We start from the raw sequence: 23,926 nt of genomic DNA on the forward strand, positions 1-23,926 counted from the left end.
GTTATGCTTTTTGTAATAAGTGATCAATATCATGTGCCATTAGTTAGTTCTTATCCATAGCATATCTTGATATTTAAATGATATTTCGGTGCAATTTTTTGATATTGTTGTCTGTTATTTTATCTCTTATATCAATCAAGTCCATACCATGTTTTGTTATTCTGTTCATGGCTTCTACCCGAGTATGTCACCGATAACGATGTCAATAGGCATCATACCGGTGATGACGCAAAGTGCATCGTGCGACATGGTACGGTACGCGCTCGCAACTCTTAGGCACATGAGCTTATGCGTACTTTCTAACTTCGTTCTGTAGCAGTTAATAAGCAGGGCCGGGCCCCAAGATGGCCCTCATACCTCAGTATGGACAGAGCGACACTAGCCAGAAGCGTTCGCTTGCTGTCATAAACCGCAGAGCTATTGGACATCATCCGGGACAATGCCACTATAGCTTTGGAGGCACGCTTGCAGGCGTAATTGACGTGGCTACCTAAGGTGAGCCTATCTTCGATCATTACCCCCAAGAGTTTGATGGAGCGTTCAGAGGTGACCGCGCAGTTGCCTGCCCTTATCCCCGCTTGTTTCTCCGACTTTCGGTTGTTAACACCTCAGTCTTGTGATGAGTCAGTTCTAACTCATCCACTCCTCCACAATTGTGATCGAGTGGGCTGTAGCCAGCTCCACCTCTTCGATCGATTCGCCGTAGACCTCCAGCGTAATATCATCAAACTCAAGACACCGTCGTACATGACGTTCCATAACACAAGACCCAGTATGGAACCTTGCGGAACCCCTGAGGTTATGTCAACTCACTTCCGACCCGCCTCCGTGTCGTATACCAGTACTCGATTCTGGAAGTAGCTTCCGAGAATCTTGTACAGGTACTCGGGAACCCCTCCTCTTACGCTGGATAGCTATCTCCGCGGATTTGGTAACCGACAAGATAGCGTCTGTTGAGGATTTATTAAGAATTTATTAAGTCCTAAATTTTGATTATAATTAATCATCCAAATTTCTGATGTATTGTTTCATTCAGCACACGTTTGTTTGGATTTTCCCTTGTTTTGACAATTCTCGTGTATCAGTATCAGTTACATAATCTCTTCTTCGTTGGCATTACATCCCCACAGACAGAGGACAGAGCCGCCTCGCAGCTTAGTGTTCATTAAGCACTTCCACAGTTATTAACTGCGAGGTTTCTAAGCCAGGTTATCATTTGTGCATTCGTATATCATGAGGCTAACATGATGATACTTTTATGCCCAGGGAAGTCGAGACAATTTCCGATCCGAAAACTGCCTAGACCGGCACCGGGAATCGAACCCAGCCACCCTCAGCATGGTCTCGCTTTGTAGCCGCGCGTCTTACCGCACGGCTAAGGAGGGCCCCGTGCGGTTACATAATATGTTTGTATTATTCCATAATATGTATGTATTATATATTAATGAACATGAATGCAATTGTTTGTAATAACTCATACTTATTAAGGGTAACTGTGTATTTTGTACATTTTTTATTACCAGACTAAGGCCGGAGTAATGCACTTCGCCAACCACGCAATCTGCGGAGGGTCCGCAAATCGTCCTCCACCTGATCGATCCACCTTGCCCGCTGTCCACCTCGCCTTCTTGTTCCCGTCGGATCGTTGCCAAGAACCATTTTCACCGGACTACTGTCCGACATTCTGGCTACGTGTCCGGCCCACCGCAGTCTTCCGATTTTCGCGGTGTGAACGATGGATGGTTCTCCCAACAGCTGATGCAACTCGTGGTTCATTCGCCTCCTCCACACACTGTCCGCCATCTGCAGTCCACCATAGATGGTACGCAACACTTTCCTTTCGAAAACTCCCAGTGCGCGTTGGTCCTCCACGAGCATCGCCCAGGTCTCGTGTCCGTAGAGAACTACCGGTCTTATAAGCGTTTTGTAGATAGTCAGTTTGGTAGGGCGGCGAACTCTACTCGATCGGAGCGTCTTGCGGAGTCCAAAGTACGTACGATTTCCTGCCATGATGCTTCTTCGAATTTCTCTGCTGGTTTCGATATCGGCGGTCACCAGTGAGCCCAAGTACACGAATTCTTCAACCACCTCGATTTCGTCACCACCGATAGAAACTCGTGGTGGGTGGCTTATATTGACCTCTCTTGAGCCTCTTCCTATCATGTACTTCGTCTTCGACGTGTTGATGACTAGTCCTCTGACAGGCTTCCTCCATCCTCTCAAAGTTACGTGCCATGATATCAATGTCGTCGGCGAAACCAAATAACTAGACGGACTTCGTGAAAATCGTACCACTCGTGTCAATCCCTGCCCTTCGTATTACTTCCTCCAAAGCGATGTTGAATAGCAGACACGAAAGACCATCACTGTGCCGTAACCCTCTGCGCGTTTCAAAGGGACTCGAAAATGCCCCTGAAACTCGAACTACGCACATCACCCGATCCATCGTCGCCTTGATCAACCGTATCAGTTCATCCGGAAATCCGTTTTAGCTGCCATAGCTGCCATAGCTGGCATTAGCTGCCATAGGTGGTCCCGATCGATTATATCATATGCGGCTTTGAAGTCGATAAATAGATGATGTGTGGGCACGTTGTATTCGTGGCATTTCTGCAATACCTGACGTATGGTGAACACCTGGTCTGTGGTAGAGCGGTAACCCATAAATCGCGCCTGGTACTGCCCCGCGAACTCTCTTGCAATTGGTGTTAGTCGGTGGCATAACATTTGGGAGAGTACCTTGCAGGCGGCGTTCAGCAAATGTGATTGCGCGGTAGTTGCTACAATCCAGCTTATCGCCCTTTTTGTAGATGGGACACACGACACCTTCCATCCACTCCTGCGGTAGAACCTCATCCTCCCAAACCTTGGTAATCACCCAGTGCAGCGCTCTAGCCAGTGCCTCACCACCGTGTTTAAACAGCTCTCCTGGTAGTTGGTCAACTCCAAGGGCTTTATTGTATTCCAGACGGCCGATCTCCTCCTGGATTTCCTGGAGATTCGGAGCCGGAAGTCGCATGTCCTGCGCGCGTGCTCCTAAGTTCATTACCATATCGACACCGTCGTCTGCTATATCGCCATTCAGGTGCTCTTCGTAGTGCTGCCGCCACCTTGGATCACCTCACGCTCGTTTGTAAGAAGGTTCCCGTTACTTACACATATCGGGCTGTGGCACGTGGCCCTTACGTGAACGGTTCAACTTCTCATAGAACTTTTGTGCGTTATTAGCGCGGTACAGTTCCTCCGTCTCTTCACGGTCTCGATCTTCCTGCTGGCGGTTTCTCCTCCGGAAAATCGAGTTTTGTCTGTCCGCGCCCGTTTGTATCGTGCCTCGTTTGCCCTCGTGCGGTATTGCAGCAATCTCGCCCATGCTGCATTCTTCTCCTCAACTATTTTGTATTTTGTATATTAGAAAGCCCAAATAAAATGTTTAACAGATGTATTCTGATCGTTTTATGTGTCTTAACGTATGCTAAAAATTATTGATTGTTTGGCGGAGCTATCACTCCGGTTCCTTATTCGGTGTGAGGTTCTCAATCCATTGACAACTTCAATAAAATTATTTAGAGTTTTTGGTGGAATGTCTTCACATGTAATAAGATAAGTTTGTACAATTCCATACGCATCCAACCCTACGCTGCACATTAAATGCACATATTTTCAGACTGCCCACGGAAGCAAATCTATGTGTTATGCTACGTTTAGACAGGGCAAGCGAATTGAACTCTCAGCTCAGTTCAATTGACTTGCCAAAAGTTGAGCTTGTTCAACTTTATTTTCGTTCAAGTGAGTTGAAAGGAGGTGTTTAGACGTTCAGTTCGCGTTCAATTTAAGCAACTAGTTAAATTCACTTGCCTTGTTTAAACTTTAGCATTAAGCTTTCTTTTCTGTATTATCAAATCTCGAACAAAACGCGAGTGTTTTGAGTGTTTTATTAATTAGAATCGAGATAAAAAAAAGTTTCAGGAATGAACTACCAAAAAAAGAGAGAACAAAAAACACTGGACCGAAAATTGAATTGTACCTTTTTGTAAATCCATCGCCTTATTAGACTTTTTGTTATAGACATTCCGTTCTATCTCCATTTACGATATTCCTTTAATTTCGGATTGGATTATTACCATCTGGTCTGTTCAGCATTAATAAAACACAGTAATTAAGTCTCTATTTGACACGTAGTTATTGGTAATCTTTATTCTAGGAACTATGTTTAAATAATCAAAGTAATGGCAATCTTTTTGAACAAAATTCTATCAAATCATATGTTTCAGAACGTGATTGATGGATGCTTATGAAATGTGGAATACAATCGGTCAACATACGAACACTGTACAGTGATTTTTGACCTAGAAATTCGTGACCGAAAATGCTTTGACCCTGAACAGTTTATTTTAGACTAGAGGATAAGACTTTGGAAAAGCCTATTCGTTGGTCAAACCTGATAAATTGAATAAAATTATGATTTATGAATTCACTCCCGTAAATAATTATAACACCTTCGCTGATTTTCATACAAAATTGCTATGTTTGAGGATCATAATCTCAATTTCTAGTTATTAAATTGAACATATATTTTCCATCTCAGCCCAAAATTACCTCAATAGGCGCTCGACTGTTTAAATCTCACTAATACATTTTCGGCTTTCAGTATTTACTGGCAATTGAAACTACAATGGTCTATTCCATATTTTTCAAGGATCTATTAAGAGATTGGAATATTACAAATAATTCTGAGATGACATACAATTTGCACAAAACTTATAGAAAACAATTAACAGTTAAACATTCATCACTTTACAATGCAACATATTAATGACAATTACTGACATTGAGCAAAATATTGCAATTAAATTTTATGAAAACCTGGGTGCTTATTCACTACTTTGCTGATAGCCAGTAATATTCGTTTTCAACTGTCATTTTGTAATTATCTATTAAAAAAAAGTCGTAAGTGTCTAGATGATGTGTGCAATTTGAGTGTTCTCTATCTATCGAGTGTCATTATCATTATTGTTGGCCCTTGTCTGGTTTTTGGTTCTATACGGTTATCTGTTCCAATTCTTGTTTTCAGTGTGTTTAAAATTCGTGCAAAGGTAGGGTAACGGTACCAATAGTGGAGGTATTAGTAGATCCACAAAAGAAAATATTTTTTAAAAATTGATAATTATGGGAAATTTAATGCTTTAATATCTTATTCAATAGATAAACTAATGAATTTGCTAACAAAAATGAGATAGATGTCATTTAACATCAATAATTACCAAATATTGCTTGCACCACTATGGGTACACTGTTCCTTTAGTGGCGGTAAAAATTAATTTTGGTTCCCATAGTGGTGCTATCCATTGGTTTCTTATGAGATTCGCCACTATTGGTACAGTTGCACCACTATAGGTGCAAGGGAGTCAATTTTGTTAAGGAAAATCATTGTTTTCAATAGTTTTTCAAGCGAAATCTCAAGATAAGTTGCATTTAACAGGATATTTGAAGCACGATGCATCAACTGAAACCATCGTAAAGTGTATAAATATGATAAATCTCATTAAAACCCCACTACCTCCACTATTGGTGCTACCTCCACTAAGGGTACGGTTACCCTACCACTAAAACTTTTTTTTTTTAAATAGACAAAATGACAGTTGAAAACGAATATTACTGCCTATCAGCAAAGTAGTGAATAAGCACCCAGATTTTCATGAATACAAATCTCAATATTTTGTTCAATGTTAGTAATTGTCATTAATATGTTGTATTGAATAGTGATGAATGTTTACCTGTTAATGATTTTGAAATTAACGATATTTGGTCATTTTTTATGATAAAAAGCAGTATTTCCTGGAAGTTGTGCAACTTTTATGTCATCTCTGAATTATTATTATCTGCCAATCTTTTAATAGAACCCTTGAAAAAGATGGAATAAATCATTGAAATGTCGGGCGTAGAAGAACGTTTTTATTGCTAGTAAAGACCGAAAGCTGAAAATTTATGAACCTAAAATTACCAAAATTTTCAATTAATGATTGTTGTTTGTATCTCTGTACAGAAAAGCGAATTTCCATCTTATTTCAATCACATTTTAATCCACCAATCATAACATACTGCCGTAATGTGAAAAAGTGACGCTTTAACCATTTTCCGAAAATGGTGTTAACGAGTAGTACTCATCGTGCTCTTTAACAGAAAAATGGAAAACTAGTATGTTGTAATTTAGCGCATACGTCACTTTTTCAGATTACGGCAGTATAGGGATTGTCTAATAAAACATGTTTCCAAGTCCACTGAACCTCTAAAATCAACGTTTCAAGGTCAAATCATTTTTAATTTCGATTTTTGGGGGCAGAAAACATTGTGCACTGGTTCTGTATTTTACAGTTACTGTCTGAGAGTTCCATATGCTATGGTCGCAACCAGAGCCATCGCCAGTGTCTTAATTGAAACGATAATGCTCATAGCACCATCTTCGTAATGTCTGAAGTTGCAACCGTTTCCGTCGCATAGAGTGCAACTGCTTTCGATTCTACAGAAGTCGCTTTCCGATAAGCAACCGCGCTCAACACGATCCCCGGAAACACGCACGTAGCATTGATCCGTCACATCAAAAAATCTGCACACGGCAGGAGTGGCTAATATTTCCTGTGCACATGATTCGTTCGTTGCACCCGTGCACTGATGACAGTGGAGCCTATGTTCCGGGAATATCTGAAATTAATTGGAAAGGAATTTTAATTTCTCGCGAATTCGAAAATTTTATCTATACACTTATTATACGATGACTAATAGGACTGATACTTACAGCAGCGTTGCAACGACCCTGGTTTACCAAATCATGACAGAGCTCACAATTGGTATCACTGTTACAATTGGCAGCGTCCGCAATACTCAGTGTGGCGAAACACCCCCGCTCAACTTCACGGTCTGGTTTTGAAAGAAAAGGGTGAAATAAAATAATTTTATGTTCTTAACTAGTGAAGTTTAGGCAGACATTTGTATTTTCACTTACTGACGATTCGTGTGAAGCATGTGTTGTTGTTGGCACCGACACAGTCGCGGACCAGCGTGGTATCCAAAGGAGCTAAACAACCTGGTTCCTCTCGGGTATTGCAAACAAAGCAGAAATCTGGAGATGGAAAAATATTTGCTTGTTTAGATCGGGTATTATATCGCAAAGGAACATGTTTTGTGGATCATTTGATCTTTTCTACAGTATTTTATAGCATATGAAGTGAGAAAATGTGAAAATCTGCCACGTTTTTGGTTATGTTGACTAGCCTAGCGATTGTCTCCTAAGCCTAGCGGATAGATGGTCGGCTACAAAACAAATTATTACTACTTCGGGCTCGAAATTATGACTACTTCCCTGGGCCTAAACCGCCTCAATCTGAAAAAAGGGACGTAAACGTCATTTTCCAATAATTGTGATATAACTAGTATATCTCACCGGGGCCCTCCTTAGCCATGCGGTAAGATGCACGGCTATACAAAGCAAGATCATGCTGAGGGTGGCTGGGCTCGATTCCCGGTGCCGGTCAAGGCAATTTTCGGTTTGGAAATTGTCTCGACTTTCCTGGGCATAAAAGTATCATCGTGTTAGCCTCATGGTATATGAATGCTAAAATTGTAACTTGGCTTAGAAACCTCGTAATTAATAACTGTGGAAGTGCTTAATGAACACTAAGCTGCAAGGCGGCAATGTCCCAGTGCCTTATGATATATGGATGCAAAAATGGTAACTTAGTTTAGAAACCTCGCAGTAAATGACTATGGAAGTGCATAATGATCTCTTAGCTGCGTGGCGGCAATATCCCAGTGAGGGATGTGATGCCAACGAACATGGGCGTAGCCAGGATTTTGAGCAGGACCAACTTTATGAAAATGCGGCATTGAAATTATTTTATATTCTGAAACTCTAACAAAATCTCATGAATATTTGATGGATCCACCATAGAACCCGTCGTCTTAGGGATTTAAAATCCAACTGAATTGCATAAAACGCAAAGGAGACATCCATACTGTAACTGTCCTTGATTTGCTAGTGAAAGTCTTTAGCTTCCTGGAAACGATTCTAAGGAAAATTTTGAAATCCTGGACAACAATTACAAGAAATCTCCGGCGATTTCTTTGCACTACGAGCAGCAAGTTTGATTTTCACTTGGTATAGACGCGTCGCTTGCATTGAACAAAGCATTTTAGTGACAAGTGAGGGGCTCTCCTTAGTCGTGCGGTAAGACGCGCGGCTACAAAGCAAGACCATGCTGAGGGTGGCTGGGTTCGATTCCCAGTGCCGGTCTAGGCAATTTTCGGATTGGAAATTGTCTCGACTTCCCTGGGCATAAAAGTATAATCGTGTTTGCCTCATGATATACGAATGCAAAAATGGTAACTTGGCTTAGAAACCTCGCAGTTAATAACTGTGGAAGTGCTTAATGAACACTAAGCTGCGAGGCGGCTCTGTCCCAGTGTGGGGATGTAATGCCAATAATAAGAAGTATAAGAAGTGACAAGTGAATACCGAAATCAAGAACGAATTCCGAAACCATTTACAATGGTAGAAGGTGGTAGAAGTGAGTGACAAGTGGGCAAGGTGGAAAAATAATTACCATCGGTGCTACGGCGTCTTAGTGATGAATTTATACTTCAAATAAAAAATGACGTAAATTAAGTTAAAGTAATAAAAAAATGCTACGGCTTCATTCAACTAGTGCGATTATTGGCCGATGAAATCAATCTATGGAGAACTGGCTCGAAATCTGATCGGATCCACATTGTTGACCCTGAACTCTCTGGCTGATGTCAAGAAGGTACTAGATAAGGCTAACCTGAAGGTGGGCTGGTCGGTATGCTCGTTGAGCATAATCCAGCCACCTCAGTCCTGCCATAGGTGCCTCGGCTACGGTCATAAATCCTTTGACTGTCGGGGTACCGATGGTAGTAAGCCATGCCATGCAGGTGTGGAGCTGAAGGCCACAAAGCTCGCACCTGTCAGGCCGCACCGAGGTGTCTGATCTGTCCCCCTGGTACAGACAACAGACACATCACCAGCACAGGCCTGTCCAGCCTCTAGAAGGGTCCAGACATGCAAGTAACACCGCTAAACTTAAACCACTGCGAGGTAGCGCAAGCGCTGCTACAACAGTCGGTTACTGAGTGTAAAGTTGATGTTGCCTTGCTGTCCGACCCATATTGCATCCCTGCTGGAAGCGGCAGTTGGGTTGCAGACAAGTCCGGATCGGTGGCAATCTGGACTTGCGGGCGGTTCCCCATTCAGGAGATAATATCATCTCCTAACGATGAGGGTTTCGTTATAGCAAAGGTAAACGAAGTTTACTTTTGTAGCTGTTACTATCCTCCTAGATGGAGTATAGGGCAGTATACTAGCGTAGTGGACACTCTTGCGGTCAAACTAACTGGTCTAAAACCGTTAGTAGTAGCAGGTGACTTCAACGCGTTTGCGGTGGACTGGAGATCCCGGTTCTCCAACGCTAGAGGTCATATTCTGCTGGAGTTTCTAGCGGGACTTAATGTAGTCCTGGTGAATGAAGGCCAAGTGTCAACATTCAGAGGATCGGTGAATCATGCATCGACGTGACCTTCTGCAGCGCGGGATGGACGTTGAATCCGGATTGGAGAGTACATGAAGGGTATACAGCTAGTGACCATCAGGAACTTCGTTTTATGGTTAGCTATACCCCCACTGGATCTAGAGCTACGAGAAAGGTCAGAGGTGCTGACCAAGGATGGCGCACCTCACAATTTGATCGAGAACTGCTGATTGAATCATTAGAGTGGGAAGACCGGACTTTGAACCTTAATGGTGACGAGTTGACCGATGTCTTGACACGAGCTTGCGACATGGCTATGCCAAGGAAGTGTAAGCCATATGGGAACCGCAAACCAGCGTACTGGTGGACTGACGCGATAGCTGAACTTCGTAGATCTTGCCTTAAAGCCAAAAGAAGACTACGACGTGCAAGAAACGAGGTTGATCGACTTGATAGACGCCGGACGTTCCAGACAGCAAGCAGAGCTCTAAACTACGAAATAAAGTGTAGTAAAAGAGCCTGCTTTGAAAGGCTGTGCAGTATGGCAAACAACACCCCATGGGGGGATGCTTACAGGATAGTGATGGCTAAAACAAATAGCACACCTCCTGAGAGATCTCCGGAGATGTTAGCTAGGATCGTTGAAGGGCTGTTCCCGAAGCATGATTCATCAGACTGGCCTGATACACCGTATAGGTCGGTTGACGTGGTCCCGTTAGTGACTATCGAAGAGCTTATCGAAACCGCAAGAGGTTTTAAGCTCAACAAGGCGCCGGGTCCGGATGGTATTCCGAACCTGGCCCTTAAACACGCGATTCTTGCCGCTCCAGATATGTTCAGGAGCTGCCTCCAACGTTGTCTGGATGAAGGAAACTTCCCAGATCGTTGGAAACGACAGAAATTGGTGCTATTACCCAAGCCTGGGAAATCCCCGGGAGAACCTTCGGCATACAGACCGATTTGCCTCCTCGATGGAGCTGGTAAGCTGCTTGAGAGGGTTATTCTGAACAGATTGTCGACCTATACCGAGCGTACTGGTGGGCTATCAAACAACCAGTATGGCTTCCGTAAAGGTCGTTCCACCGTCGAAGCAATTCGATCGGTAACGGATACGACCATAATAGCGAGTGGTTTGAACAGGCGAGGTATTAGATACTGCGCATTGATTACACTTGATGTAAAAAATGCATTTAACAATGCGTTCCGGATTACCTGTGCAGGATACTGAAAACTTATTTTCAGAATAGGGTGCTGATATACGACACGGATGCTGGTCAAAAGTCGATCGTAGTGTCTGCGGGTGTTCCACAGGGATCGATCCTCGGACTGGTTCTGTGGAATATTATGTACGACGGAGTATTACGCTTAAGTGTCGCGAGCGCATATCGCACCATATCATATGAGGCGGTGTGCGTTATAGCTGGGATGATGCCGATAGACATACTCCTAGAGGAAGATGTGGAGTGCTACAACGAAAGGGACTCGGTGCAAGTGCGAAGTGTCAAGAGAGCAGCCTCGCTGCTCAAATGGCAAAGAGCATGCGACACCGCAGTCAAAGGTCGTTGGACCCACAGATTGATTCCGGATGTGTCCAACTGGGTCGATAGAAAACATGGTAAGGTCCAAGATTTTTTTATGTACAGGTTATCCGACTTCGTCAGTAGATGGGAATAACCAGCGCGGGGGGAAACATACATTTTCAGTGCAAAACGTAAACAAACGAGCATAAATTCCATACAAAAATCCAAGATGGCTGAGTTGGGGATATTGACAAGTCGGATAACCTGTACATAAAAAAATCTTGGTCAGGTCAACTTCCACCTAACACAGGTGTTGTCTGAACATGGTTGCTTTAAAAAATTGCTGCACAGGTTTGGCTTCGCAGATTCTGCGGAGTGTCCAGAATGTGTAGGTGAGGTAGAGTCGGCAGAGCATGTGATGTTCGCATGCCCGCGATTCGAGGTAGGACGCAATGCCATGCTGCTTGTTAGCGGTATGGATACAACCCCGGACAACCTCGTCGAGAGGATGTGCCGGGAGGAAGCTATATGGAATGCGGTGAACACAGCATCTCAACAGATTATGTCGTAACTGCAGCGGTGGTGGCATCTTGAACAAAACCAACGAATGCAGTAAGGGCACCTGTGATGCAGTGAACACTTTGCTCACCCCGACAACCAACATGTGGGTGGGCTGCGGGGACCTCCGTATGTAGATATAGAGGTCATTGCGGTTCATGCGCGGTGGTTGTTGTCGGGGTTCTCGTCTATTATTATTTTAAAGCTATTTATAACAGCGATTTAAAATTTAATGCGTATAGTGCAGTAATGACAAGAAATGAAAATGACAAGTTTCTTAGGTGACAAGCTTCATATTAAAAGGGTTGAAAATGAATCATGAAAGTACTAAACTAGAGAACGGATTGAGCAAAAAACCTAAAAATACGTTTTTTAGCGCTTTTTTGTTCGACCTGTAGATTATTTTTGATGACTAAATAGTACTCCCTAGACCTGTCACGCCTAATGATGATATTACATAGCAAAATCAATCTCTAACTTAGTTATATTCTCCGGCTCTTATTACCTCGTTTCTCTTCTTCTTCTTCTTCTTATTGGCATTACATCCCCACACTGGGACAGAGCCGCCTCGCAGCTTAGTGTTCATTAAGCACTTCCACAGTTATTAACTGCGAGGTTTCTAAGCCAAGTTACCATTTTTGCATTCGTATATCATGAGGCTAACACGATGATACTTTTATGCCCAGGGAAGTCGAGAAAATTTCCAATCCGGAAAAATTGCCTAGACCGGCACCGGGAATCGAACCCAGCCACCCTCAGCATGGTCTTGCTTTGTAGCCGCGCGTCTTACCGCACGGCTAAGGAGGGCCCCATCACCCTCGTTTCTCTAATAGGTACGTAAATCACATTATGCGACTGATGCGTCCAGTAAAACAGAGGAATTTTGCGATTCGAAGGCAGGTGTCGAACTTACCTCTATTAGTAGCATAATAATGTTAAGCTACATGTGAATGATTATGATTAGAAAAGTAAACTATTTTTTACAACATATACAAAATGATGTTCACTTATGGATCAGAGATGGATTACATAGTGAAAATCAACAATTTTTTGTCGAATAAGCTCATACACCGATACCAAAATTTTAGATAACTCATCTCATATATGGTGATCAATGTTATTTTTGGTTTATTTCGAATGTTACGCATCTCCGCCAGTTACAAAATGTCTAGGGATGCAAAAAATCGAAAGTTTATTCGAAGTGTGTCAACATTCTGTCAGAGTGTCAGATAATCACCTGAAATCAGAGATTTGAAGTGGTGTCGGTTTTACCCACAATTCCCCAACATTCTTGGAATTTGGATAGGTCTTAACTTCAGGTCTTAACCTGGGACGGGACTTGCAAAAAGGAAAAAATGGAACATAATCTGCAACCAGCAGCGCTGTCACGAATTGTCAGATGCAACCAGCACCTTTTTGTGTGAAATTATTGGTATCCCTAGGAGTCTTTTATATAGAGTTGCGCAAAGAGGATCTTCTTAAACTATTCTGAATGATGCTCTTATTATTATGTTGGCAACTTTAATTTTTGTTCAACCCTCTTCAAGTGACTTTACGGGAGTGTTCACTTCTAAAGCTTTTTGATTCGATAACCAAATCACCCACAGAGTGCAAACACGTTAGTATTATAGATAGTAGAATCTATAGATGAGCGAAAGCATGGCTGAGTCATTTTTTTTTCCCGTGCACACGCGCATATGACGTCACAGCCCTTAACGTTTCCATTGAAATCGTGACGTCATGCTCGTTTGGAGACACGTTTGACAGTTCGTTTGGTTTAATAAGTTCTACTCGTAAATATTCAACGCCAGAAGCTAATACACTGGATTTTGTTTTTACACGATTTACACTTTCTTAATTTTCCACCCATCCTAAATGCTTAACGCATATTAATTACCATGTGATTTTTCTTTGAATTATTTAGGATTTTTTGAAACATGTTGCAAAGATTTTGGTGGCAAATTGAAGTCACACGAACAAAAATACGAGCGAAAAAAATTGTGTAAAAACAAAATCCTGTGTAGTACTTTTTTGATCATTTTAGGAAATCTGCATTGCGTCCATTTGTCTGTGACACGAATATACAGTATATGACCATTCATATTTTATCTAGAATCAAACAGGCTTATTACAAGCCAAAAAGTGACCAAATTCCGTTGGTTTTGTAGAATATGACAAAAATAGATGCTATGCCGAAACTTGGCCCTATACCCCATTGAAGGCTCAGAAAAAATATTTTTCTTTTCTATCTATGTTTTTATGATGAATACCATTGTTTATTGCAGGATTAATAATTTTGGCCAAAAATACCTCCTTTTTTCCTATTGTGCCCTGTACCGATTTCAACCAAATTTGATACACACATTCTCTATCCCAAGGAGAAGATAAATGGTAAAAAAATAAAGATGAATGGTCATTGAGAAAAGAGGGAGGGTAAGGGGGAAGGGGTTGTCATTAGAAACTGAGCAATTCAGCTTAACTCCCAACACCCAGGACCAATTCCAACCAGATTAAATGATTAAATCATTCAACTCTATGATTAAAGATTATGATCAATGATTTATTCATTTTTGACAATGCTAACTGATAATGATTAACGATTAAATTCATGTTTGACAACGATTAACGATTATGAACAATGAAAAAAACCGTTGGAGTATGTGTAACGATTACCGATCGTGATTAAATGTGGACACACTATGTGTATGATGAATGATTAACTATAATGGTTATGAATGATTAAATTGAATGATTTACATAGTGATCAATAACCAAGTAACCTTTATTCCATATTTTGAAAGGTAAAATAATATATGATTTTGTTTATAGATTAATGAATAAAAGCAAGGCATGCAATGATCCAATGTTCCAACATAACTTTCTGTACCCCTTGCCCGATTTCAACCAAATTTGGAACAAACATTCTTTTTCTTAAGAAGGCGAAGATGATAGGGATGATATTTAGAAAACGGAAAGGTTGTGGAGGGACTAGCATTGTTCAGCTCTCAATCGCCTCAGTGAAACTTCTGATCTCCCCTTAGCCGATTTCAGTCAATTTTGGAACACATATTCTTCATATTAAGCAGACGACGATATTGGGTTAAGGATAGAAAAGGGGAGGGTGTGGGGGAATTGTGTAGTTATCGATCAACTCAACCCTTCATCGAAATCATGGTTTGTCCAGTGAAAAGCAATAATTAATGTATTTTATTCTGGATGGTGAATGTGATCCTTTCTTTAAAAATAGACGTTTGCCCGGAATAAGGCATCGGTGGATGTTTTTCCTTCTTTAGAAATAAACGTTTGTCCGGAATTAGGCGATTTTGGGTTTGATCCCTTTCTCAAAATCAGTCAATATTTTCAAATGGAATCTGCCTTCTTTTAATTAAATGATGAAGTATCAATAAGAGAAGTTGGGGCAGCAGGGACTATGTCCAAGGGCTTGACGATCCCTCCCCAGGCCATCTGCGAGTTGTGGCGCCTGCCTAGGATGTGGTGGGGTTTGACAGTGGGCCCTGTTAAACCTCTATAAAAAGCTGCATGTATCCGCAAGTAGGCTCCGCCAAAGCGACCGTGTGCCGCTCAAAGCGCACAGGCCTAAGTCCTGGTGTTAGGTGGGACGCTAAACAGCCCTGACACGATGGCCCTCCGGCGAGACAGGAGGTTTGCGCAGGCACAATAAGCCGCCTGGAAAACCAATAATTACGAACAATATAAAGATAATGCGACTCGATATAATCGGCAAAGACCTAGGCGACGAATAAAGGATCACGATTGGAAGCTTGGAACATGGAACTGCAAGTCGCTAGGTTTCGCAGGTTGCGACAGGATGATCTACGATGAATTACATCCTCACAACTTCGACGTCGTGGCGCTGCAGGAGATTTGCTGGACAGGACAGAAAGTGTGGAAAAGCGGGCATCGGGCGGCTACCTTCTACCAAAGCTGTGGCACCACCAACGAGCTGGGAACCGGCTTCATAGTGCTGGGTAAGATGCGCCAACGCGTGATTGGGTGGCAGCCAATCAACGCAAGGATGTGCAAGCTGAGGATTAAAGGCCGTTTCTTCAACTATAGCATCATCAACGTGCACTGCCCACACGAAGGGAGACCCGACGACGAGAAAGAAGCGTTCTACGCACAGCTGGAGCAGACATACGATGGATGCCCACTGCGGGACGTCAAAATCGTCATCGGTGACATGAACGCGCAGGTAGGAAGGGAGGAAATGTATAGACCGGTCATCGGACCGGATAGTCTGCACACCGTATCGAATGACAACGGCCAACGATGCATAAACTTCGCAGCCTCCCGCGGAATGGTAGTCCGAAGCACCTTCTTTCCCCGCAAAAATATCCACAAGGCCACATGGAGATCACCTAACCAAGAAACGGAAAACCAAATCGACCACGTTCTAATCGACGGTAAATTCTTCATCGACATCACGAACGTCCGCACTTACCGCAGTGCGAATATTGAATCCGACCAATACCTTGTTTCAGTATGCCTGCGCTCAAAACTCTCGACGGTGTACAACACGCGTTGAAGTCGGACGCCGCGGCTTAATATTGGGCGGCTACAAGACGGTAGACTAGCCCAAGAATACGCGCAGCAGCTGGAAGTGGCACTCCCAACGGAAGAGCAGCTAGGCGCAGCGTCTCTTGAAGATGGCTGGAGAGATATTCGATCCGCCATTGGTAGCACCGCAACCGCTGCACTTGGCACGGTGCCCCCGGATCAGAGAAACGACTGGTATGACGGCGAATGTGAGCAGTTAGTAGAAGAGAAGAATGCAGCATGGGCGAGGCACGATATAAACAGGCGCGGAACAGACAAAACTCGATTTTCCGGAGGAAAAAGCGTCAGCAGGAAGATCGAGACCGTGAAGAGACGGAGCAACTGTACCGTGCTAATAACACACGAAAGTTCTATGAGAAGTTGAACCGTTCACGTAAGGGCCACGTGCCACAGCCTGATATGTGTAAGGACATAAACGGGAACCTTCTTACGAACGAGCGTGAGGTGATCCAAAGGTGGCGGCAGCACTACGAAGAGCACCTGAATGGCGATGTGGCAGACGAAGATGGCGGTATGGTGATGGACCTGGGGGACCGCGCGCAGGACATAATTCTACCGGCTCCGGATCTCCAAGAAATCCAGGAGGAGATTGGCCGGCTGAAGAACAACAAAGCCCCTGGGGTTGACCAACTACCAGGAGAGCTATTTAAACACGGTGGTGAGGCACTGGCTAGAGCGCTGCACTGGGTCATTACCAAGATTTGGGAGGAGGAAGTTTTGCCGCAGGAGTGGATGGAAGGTGTCGTGTGTCCCATCTAAAAAAAGGGCAATAAGCTGGATTGTAGCAACTACCGCGCAATCACATTGCTGAACGCCGCCTACAAGGTACTCTCCCAAAGTTTATGCCGTCGACTAGCACCAATTGCAAGGGAGTTCGTGGGGCAGTACCAGGCGGGTTTTATGGGCGAACGCTCCACCACGGACCAGGTGTTCGCCATTCGCCAAGTACTGCAGAAGTGCCGCGAATACAACGTGCCCACACATCATCTATTCATCGACTTCAAAGCCGCATATGATACAATCGATCGGGACCAGCTATGGCAGCTAATGCACGAACACGGATTTCCGGATAAACTGACACGGTTGATCAAAGCGACGATGGATCGGGTGATGTGCGTAGTTCGAGTTTCAGGGCATTCTCGAGTCCCTTCGAAACCCGCAGAGGGCTACGGCAAGGTGATGGTCTTTCGTGTCTGCTATTCAACATCGCTTTGGAAGGGGTAATACGAAGAGCAAGGATTAACACGAGTGATACAATTTTCAATAAGTCCGTCCAGCTATTTGGCTTCGCCGACGAAATAGATATTATGGCACGTAACTTTGAGAAGATGGAGGAAGCCTACATCAGACTGAAGAGGGAAGCCAAGCGGATCGGACAAGTCATCAACACGTCGAAGACGAAGTACATGATAGGAAGAGGTTCAAGAGAAGACAATGTGAGCCACCCACCACGAGTTGGCATCGGTGGTGATGAAATCGAGGTGGTAGAAGAATTTGTGTACTTGGGCTCACTGGTGACTGCCGAAAATGATACCAGCAGAGAAATTCGGAGACGTATAATGGCTGGATATCGTGCATACTTTGGACTCCGCAAGACGCTCCGATCGAATAGAGTTCGCCGCCGTACCAAACTGACAATCTACAAAACGCCAATTAGACCGGTAGTGCTCTACGGACACGAGACCTGGACGATGCTCGTGGAGGACCAACGCGCACTCGGAGTTTCCGAAAGGAAAGTGCTGCGTACCATCTATGGTGGGGTGCAGATGGCGGACGGTACGTGGAGGAGGCGAACACCGCGAAAATCGGACGACTGCGATGGGCCGGGCACGTAGCCAGAATGTCGGACAATAACCCGGTGAAAATGGTTCTCGACAACGATCCGACGGGTATAAGAAGGCGAGGTGCGCAGCGGGCAAGGTGGATCGATCAGGTGGAAGATGACTTGCGGACCCTCCGTAGACTGCGTGGTTGGCGACGTGTAGCCATGGACCGAGCCGAATGGAGAAGACTCTTATATACCGCACAGGCCACTTCGGCCTTAGTCTGAATAAATGAAATGAATCAATAAGAGAACACAATTATCCTTTTAAACAATTGGTTTATTTATTTTTCGATTGTGAAAAAATTGCGAATCAAACTGGCAACTCCGAGCAAGGCCGGTTACATACAGCTAGTATTAAATAAACGGGTTAAACACAATTTTCGCCACTGTGCAATGACGGTAATAAGTAAAAAAATCAAAGCTGCAATCGTGATAAACGGGCTTTGTATATAACGATACAGCAGCTATCAATACTCAAACATCCAAAAAAAGCTGGGTTTTCACTCGGAAGTTTCGATGATAAGAATTTATTTGAATGGTCACTAGTATGGGAGTCTTTCGTAGCTATACGAGCGGTCACAAAACAGGCCATGCTGAAGGTAGCTGGATTTGAGTGCCGCATGTCGGTCCGATTTGGAAATTTACGGGACAGGAATTTTCTTGACTTTCCAGGGCATATGAATATTCGAGCTAACCACGTGATAAATGGATGCATGAACGGTAACTCGGGTTAGAAACCTCGCAGATAATAACAGTGGAATTCTTAATTCTATCGCTTTCCATATTGAATGGTTTTCCATCGCTGAAGTATAATCTGCTATCTACCCAGAAGCTAACATGGGCGGTTTTTTTTCTTATCAGATATTAGCCTGTTACACGGTTGCCGCATTTTAAATGGCGACATGTATGAACATATGTGTTTCTATCGATAATCGCCCAGAATATCAGCAAAATTCAATTTAGACAAGGCTCTTTGAATGACATGAAGGCTTTTGTAATATATAAGAAAACTTGCGACCATCGTAATCGGACACACACATTGAGGTGACATTTTTTTATCGGAAGGAAATTTGATTACATCAGCTTCATTAGACGAAATCGTAACGTTAACAACTTCTGCCGAAAAGCAATGCATCATTGAGGAAACGGTTTCCGCGTGGCTGTATAGTAAAATTAAAACGTCTCTATGGATCGAATTCCATTATGCCGAATGGCACTATCCCGAATGAGTTATCATCAGAACTTTCATTACCCGAATGAGCCAGCGAAAGGAACATTATCCCGAATAGTACACTACTTGAAATCACAACACCCAAAGTTACTAGAGTCGAGTCTGTTATAGTTACAAATGTTGAATGATTGGCTTAAATTTATTAACATTTATGCATTTAAAAAGCAGTCATCGACTCTTTCCTACCCATTCGAAAAAAAAACGCGTGCATTAAAAGAACGAGTTATCTGCTCTTTCACACTATTCCGTAAAAATATTCATATGCACTAAATAATTATTAAAAATTAAGAGGAACAGAGTTGCATTTGACGAAGAGATTTGTTTCATTGCTTGCTATTGAATTATATCTGGATCGGTTGATAAATTCAAAAGTTATGGAATACATGGTGTTGGTTGGCTAATACACCAGTTTTGGCTAATGTCATAAAATCGAACGCAACCTGACCAGATACCAGATACTTCCTGCAAGATAACTTATATTATTTTCAGCAGTGTTTTTTTTTTCACAATCAGTGAATCTATAACTCACAAAGGTATCTTTTGTTGTAAATAAAGTTGGTTATTCCGATGGCTACTATAAGAAGCAATTTAGCAATCTTTCGGCTTATTTGAGGGGAAAAAATTGGAGACTTTTAGCGACATAATGTTCATCGTGAGCTATATTTAAGTAACAAACAATAAAGAGCAGTCTTCAGTGGTCTAGTCACTTAGCGAGGAAGTCAAACGGAAGAGGTTAGTGACTTAGTAGAAGCCGAAAAATACGCTCAAAGGAGTGAATCTTAGCTTTCTTGGGGAGCTCCAGTGTGCTCACATGATTACTGATTTACTTTTAAAGTGCTCCATGATTAAATATTATTATATTATTAAAATACAGAGTGCTCTTTCGCATTGAAACTGAATATTCAATCATTCATGCACTCCACGTTACACAATTTGTAAACGTTTTTCACCCATTCTCCAACATATTTGCAGCTGGCTTCAATATTCCTTGAACAATCATCGTGATTGATTACACACGTTTCAGTTATACTTGAAACCTCTGATACTTCAATGGATCTTCTTCTTTATTACTTTACGTTCGCACTATACAACTTGCTATGCCTTTCCACTTAGTGCCTTTTCTAGAAATACTGATGAGAATACGCAGCTTGTCGTTATATGATTTTTTTTTATGTTTTAAACAGGTACTGTGCTATGATACAACTTGGCCGACATCGAGAAAATTCTTCATACTGCAAAAATAATCAAACGTAAACCTATCTCACTGGATCCGGTTTTCTCGTTCTACGTATGTGCAAGCCCGATAATCATCCAATTTCACTTACTTGCACTCACGGACGCCACCGCGCTCACCAGGGCGACTGCTATCAATAGGCACTTCATTGTAAGAGGAGATCGATCTGATTAGTATTCACAGCGAAAGTGTCGTTTTCGGCGCGGTCACCAAATTGCAGAACGATTGGATAACCACGTTTTTCGGGCGCGAATTTTCACTCGACTGACGAGCAAACGAGCCAGGCTGGACAAACCGTTCGAACGCACCGGAATGCGCATCGACCGGGTTTAATTTTATTTCGGGCCATTTATCTTATCTTGGGTACTATGGGGGTACTGTGCAAGTGCTCTAGCCGGCCGTTCGTTGTAGAGATAAACAAACGAAGGAATAATGCCGGAGCTGTCGTGTGGTTGTGTTGTATTTGACCGCCACCCGTGCCGTTGGAGGACAGGAAGAGAAAAATGTCGATGGATCGGATTACCCCTTCGATTCTGAGTATAAATATTATGGTCATGGAATAAATATTTTAGAATTTTGTAACCACTATCCTAGTCATTCACGACATAGAATCGATTGGTACGAAATGTATTATGCTTCAGCTATTTCTTATCTGCCCTGAACACGCCTATGGACGAACACACCCGATCCGAACAGGAATCGAATACGCAATGTTTACTCGGTACACATTGCTTAGTTTTCTTTCTGGAGCGATCATTCTCTATTTGTTTTGTGGGAACGTGGAGAAGCTTGGTATTAATTGGTGTGGACGCGACACGATACCGGTTGAATATTTGCGGATATCGCACACAGTCCAGGAAAGGCAAATTGAATGGACTGCAAATACTGGGCGGACAGAATATAAGTTGACGGGTATACTTCCGTTAGATGTTATATTCTCGTCGTACGCCAAATAACTAATAAAAGCCGAAATAATCTGCCCAAGAGAAGTGGCTATGTTATCGTTCTTGCGACAATAATGGGCAAATCAGATTTAGATTGTGATTGGCAATTGTATCAGACGACTTAGCAAACCTTTACCATTGCTTTTTGCATCTCGTAGTCTATACAACCTATTATGCTACATTTTCATGATGTGTTTACTTGTAACTTCATTATTTCTGTTACACAGTGTAGGGGAATTGATTCCGTTAGCACTCGTAGTGTTATGAAGGCAGTTCTTATTCTGCAACAGCTATATTGTTTTGAATTGTTTTTTTTTTCTCTTATTTTCGCTGGGGTTTCTTTTCACATGATCAAGGCATGCGATTGCAAGCAGTATAGATTGAATTAAATCCTTCAAACATTTTCTTCCGGTCCCTTTCAAAACCTTCTTTCAATCTCATTTTCATGTACTATAAAAATTTCCTCAATTCAGTATTTTACTATAGCAACAAGTTACGTTTATCACCTTTGTTTATTTTTCTGCTACGTTAACTCGCTATTACTTCACCAGATACTAACACGTTCAAATTGCTTGTTCATAAAACACCAGACAGCATATTCGATGTTTGATGAAATTAAAACCAATCACGCTAGTATTGTTGGTGACGTATGGTGAGTCAGGACAGGTGATTATGAATTTCTAAGTAAAATGTTCTGATTAAATCGATAAGATAACAGTCTGAGTTGGACGGAACAGTGAATCATTGAGCCATGCTATGTAACCGAAATTTTAGTGCTGAAATGTGAATCCCTTGTCTACATTTCAAAGCATATTGATCGTTTCATTCACAGTTCCTCAGCCGCATAATAGATTGTAAAGCGTCATTGGAGAGTGTAAATATTTAAGTATAAACATGCAGAACAACCGGAGATATTTTCAGTGGTCATGGAATACTTGAGAACTTTTCCTAGCATTGACCAAAAACAATAATTTTTCCGCAGCATAAAGTTATGAATAAACAAAATGATTTTTATTGATAAAAAACATTCTTCTGCAATTCTAGGATATATAAAGTTGTTTACTCAATATGAGGACAATTGTTTCTTCATTAATCATTCACACAAAAATTTGTTGAAAAAAAAATGATTTCATTTGTTCTGATGTGTTTGTTAGCAGTTTTGAGAAATTTTATGAAGGATCGGCTCAAAAAAATATTGGCATGCATTATCGCATTTCATAACAACACACGATACGCACAACAGGTTCAAAAATCTATAATTTTTTTAACTGAAATTCAAAACAACAGTCAGCAGTTAGCAAATTCTTGGTGAATCATCAATTCCCTGCACATGTTTTGGAATACATTTTTTGACAACGCTTAAAAAATCAATGTTTCAATAATAACTTCAATCTACAGACTATCGTAAATCATAATCCTTAAATTGCATGTTTCTTACAAAGTCTGTACAAAAACCGCATCAATTTATATATTTTTGGATGAAAAATATAGAAAAATACAAAAGGGATCAAGCTTTCGTAATTTTCCCGCACAAGACACGTCCGGATGACGGAAACTTCGTGGAACAGTTTTGAGCTGAAGTCGTCAATCAAATAAAAGGGACACCACATAATCAATCAAAAAAAAATCTACAATGTTCTTCGCATGACAATTTCACGACATAATTCGATGATTCGAAAACCATCAGCATGGGCGTAGCCAGGATTTCAAGGTCAACTTTTTTGGAACTTCTGAATCGCTGAAAAGTTGCAAAAATTTTGTATAGGAATTATTATTTCTATAAAAACTCATGAATATTACTGTTTGGGGACTATTTCCATCTACACACCACCGGTAATTGTAAGATTTTCAATCTATTCTGTAGAAGAGCCTACCGAAACCCGTATAAGAAATGTGCCTATGCGAGAATGCTAGATTCATGTACAAATACTATATGAAACCTTAGAGGACACTGGGGAGACTGGGGAGACTTGATCCCTTTTCGATTTCCGATGTATCGCAGCCAAAAATTAATAAACATACGCGATTTCCACACAGACTCTTTAATGAATATAGTATTTAACTTTACCTATTGATACCTATCCAAGAACTTACTTTGACAAAACTAGAACGGTGCCCTCAGATTTTTTTAATATTTTCCTACAAAATACGCGGAATTTTCGAATTGCTGTGCTTATACATGAACGATTTTTGTTATTGAATTCGACAGCACACGCAATTTTAAAATCTGGGGGACTTCATCCCCATTCTATGCTATCTACGCAATATTTTTTTTTCCTGCCTGTCAAATCTACAAAAAATAGAAGCCTGAGAAAAGATTTTTTTTGAATTTCTTCGCCAAATTTTTGAATGGGTGACTGAAGGGGATCAAGTGTCCCCTATTGATGCAATAACTTCAAATCAACATGTCCTAAAATTTTGATGGAATGTTGATATTTTCATCAGTACAGATTATTAAGCATATTTATGGCTTTGCGCTGTGAAAAAAACGAAAGCA

The 23,926-nt window shown here is 42.0% G+C and overlaps 1 protein-coding gene across 2 annotated transcripts in view; it reads right to left on the reverse strand.

Moving 5' to 3' along the window:
- Window positions 1-4,156: 4,156 nt before the first annotated feature.
- LOC134225264 (uncharacterized) overlaps window positions 4,157-23,926 on the reverse strand; it is a 303,832-nt gene continuing 284,062 nt past the window's right edge. Inside the window, exons 1-4 of one of the 2 annotated variants that reach the window (XM_062705194.1) lie at window positions 20,577-20,813; window positions 7,001-7,117; window positions 6,794-6,915; window positions 4,157-6,699 (exon numbers count right to left, since the gene is read on the reverse strand). In XM_062705194.1, the coding sequence (XP_062561178.1) occupies window positions 6,373-6,699; window positions 6,794-6,915; window positions 7,001-7,117; window positions 20,577-20,634 (624 nt within the window). In that variant the 5' untranslated portion in view covers window positions 20,635-20,813 and the 3' untranslated portion in view covers window positions 4,157-6,372. Of the gene's footprint in view, window positions 6,700-6,793; window positions 6,916-7,000; window positions 7,118-20,576; window positions 20,814-23,926 lie in introns of those variants that run through there. The other variant, XM_062705193.1, reaches the window with a different exon arrangement.

This window comes from Armigeres subalbatus, chromosome 3 (genome assembly GCF_024139115.2).
Source record: "Armigeres subalbatus isolate Guangzhou_Male chromosome 3, GZ_Asu_2, whole genome shotgun sequence".
Lineage (NCBI taxonomy): Eukaryota > Metazoa > Arthropoda > Insecta > Diptera > Culicidae > Armigeres > Armigeres subalbatus.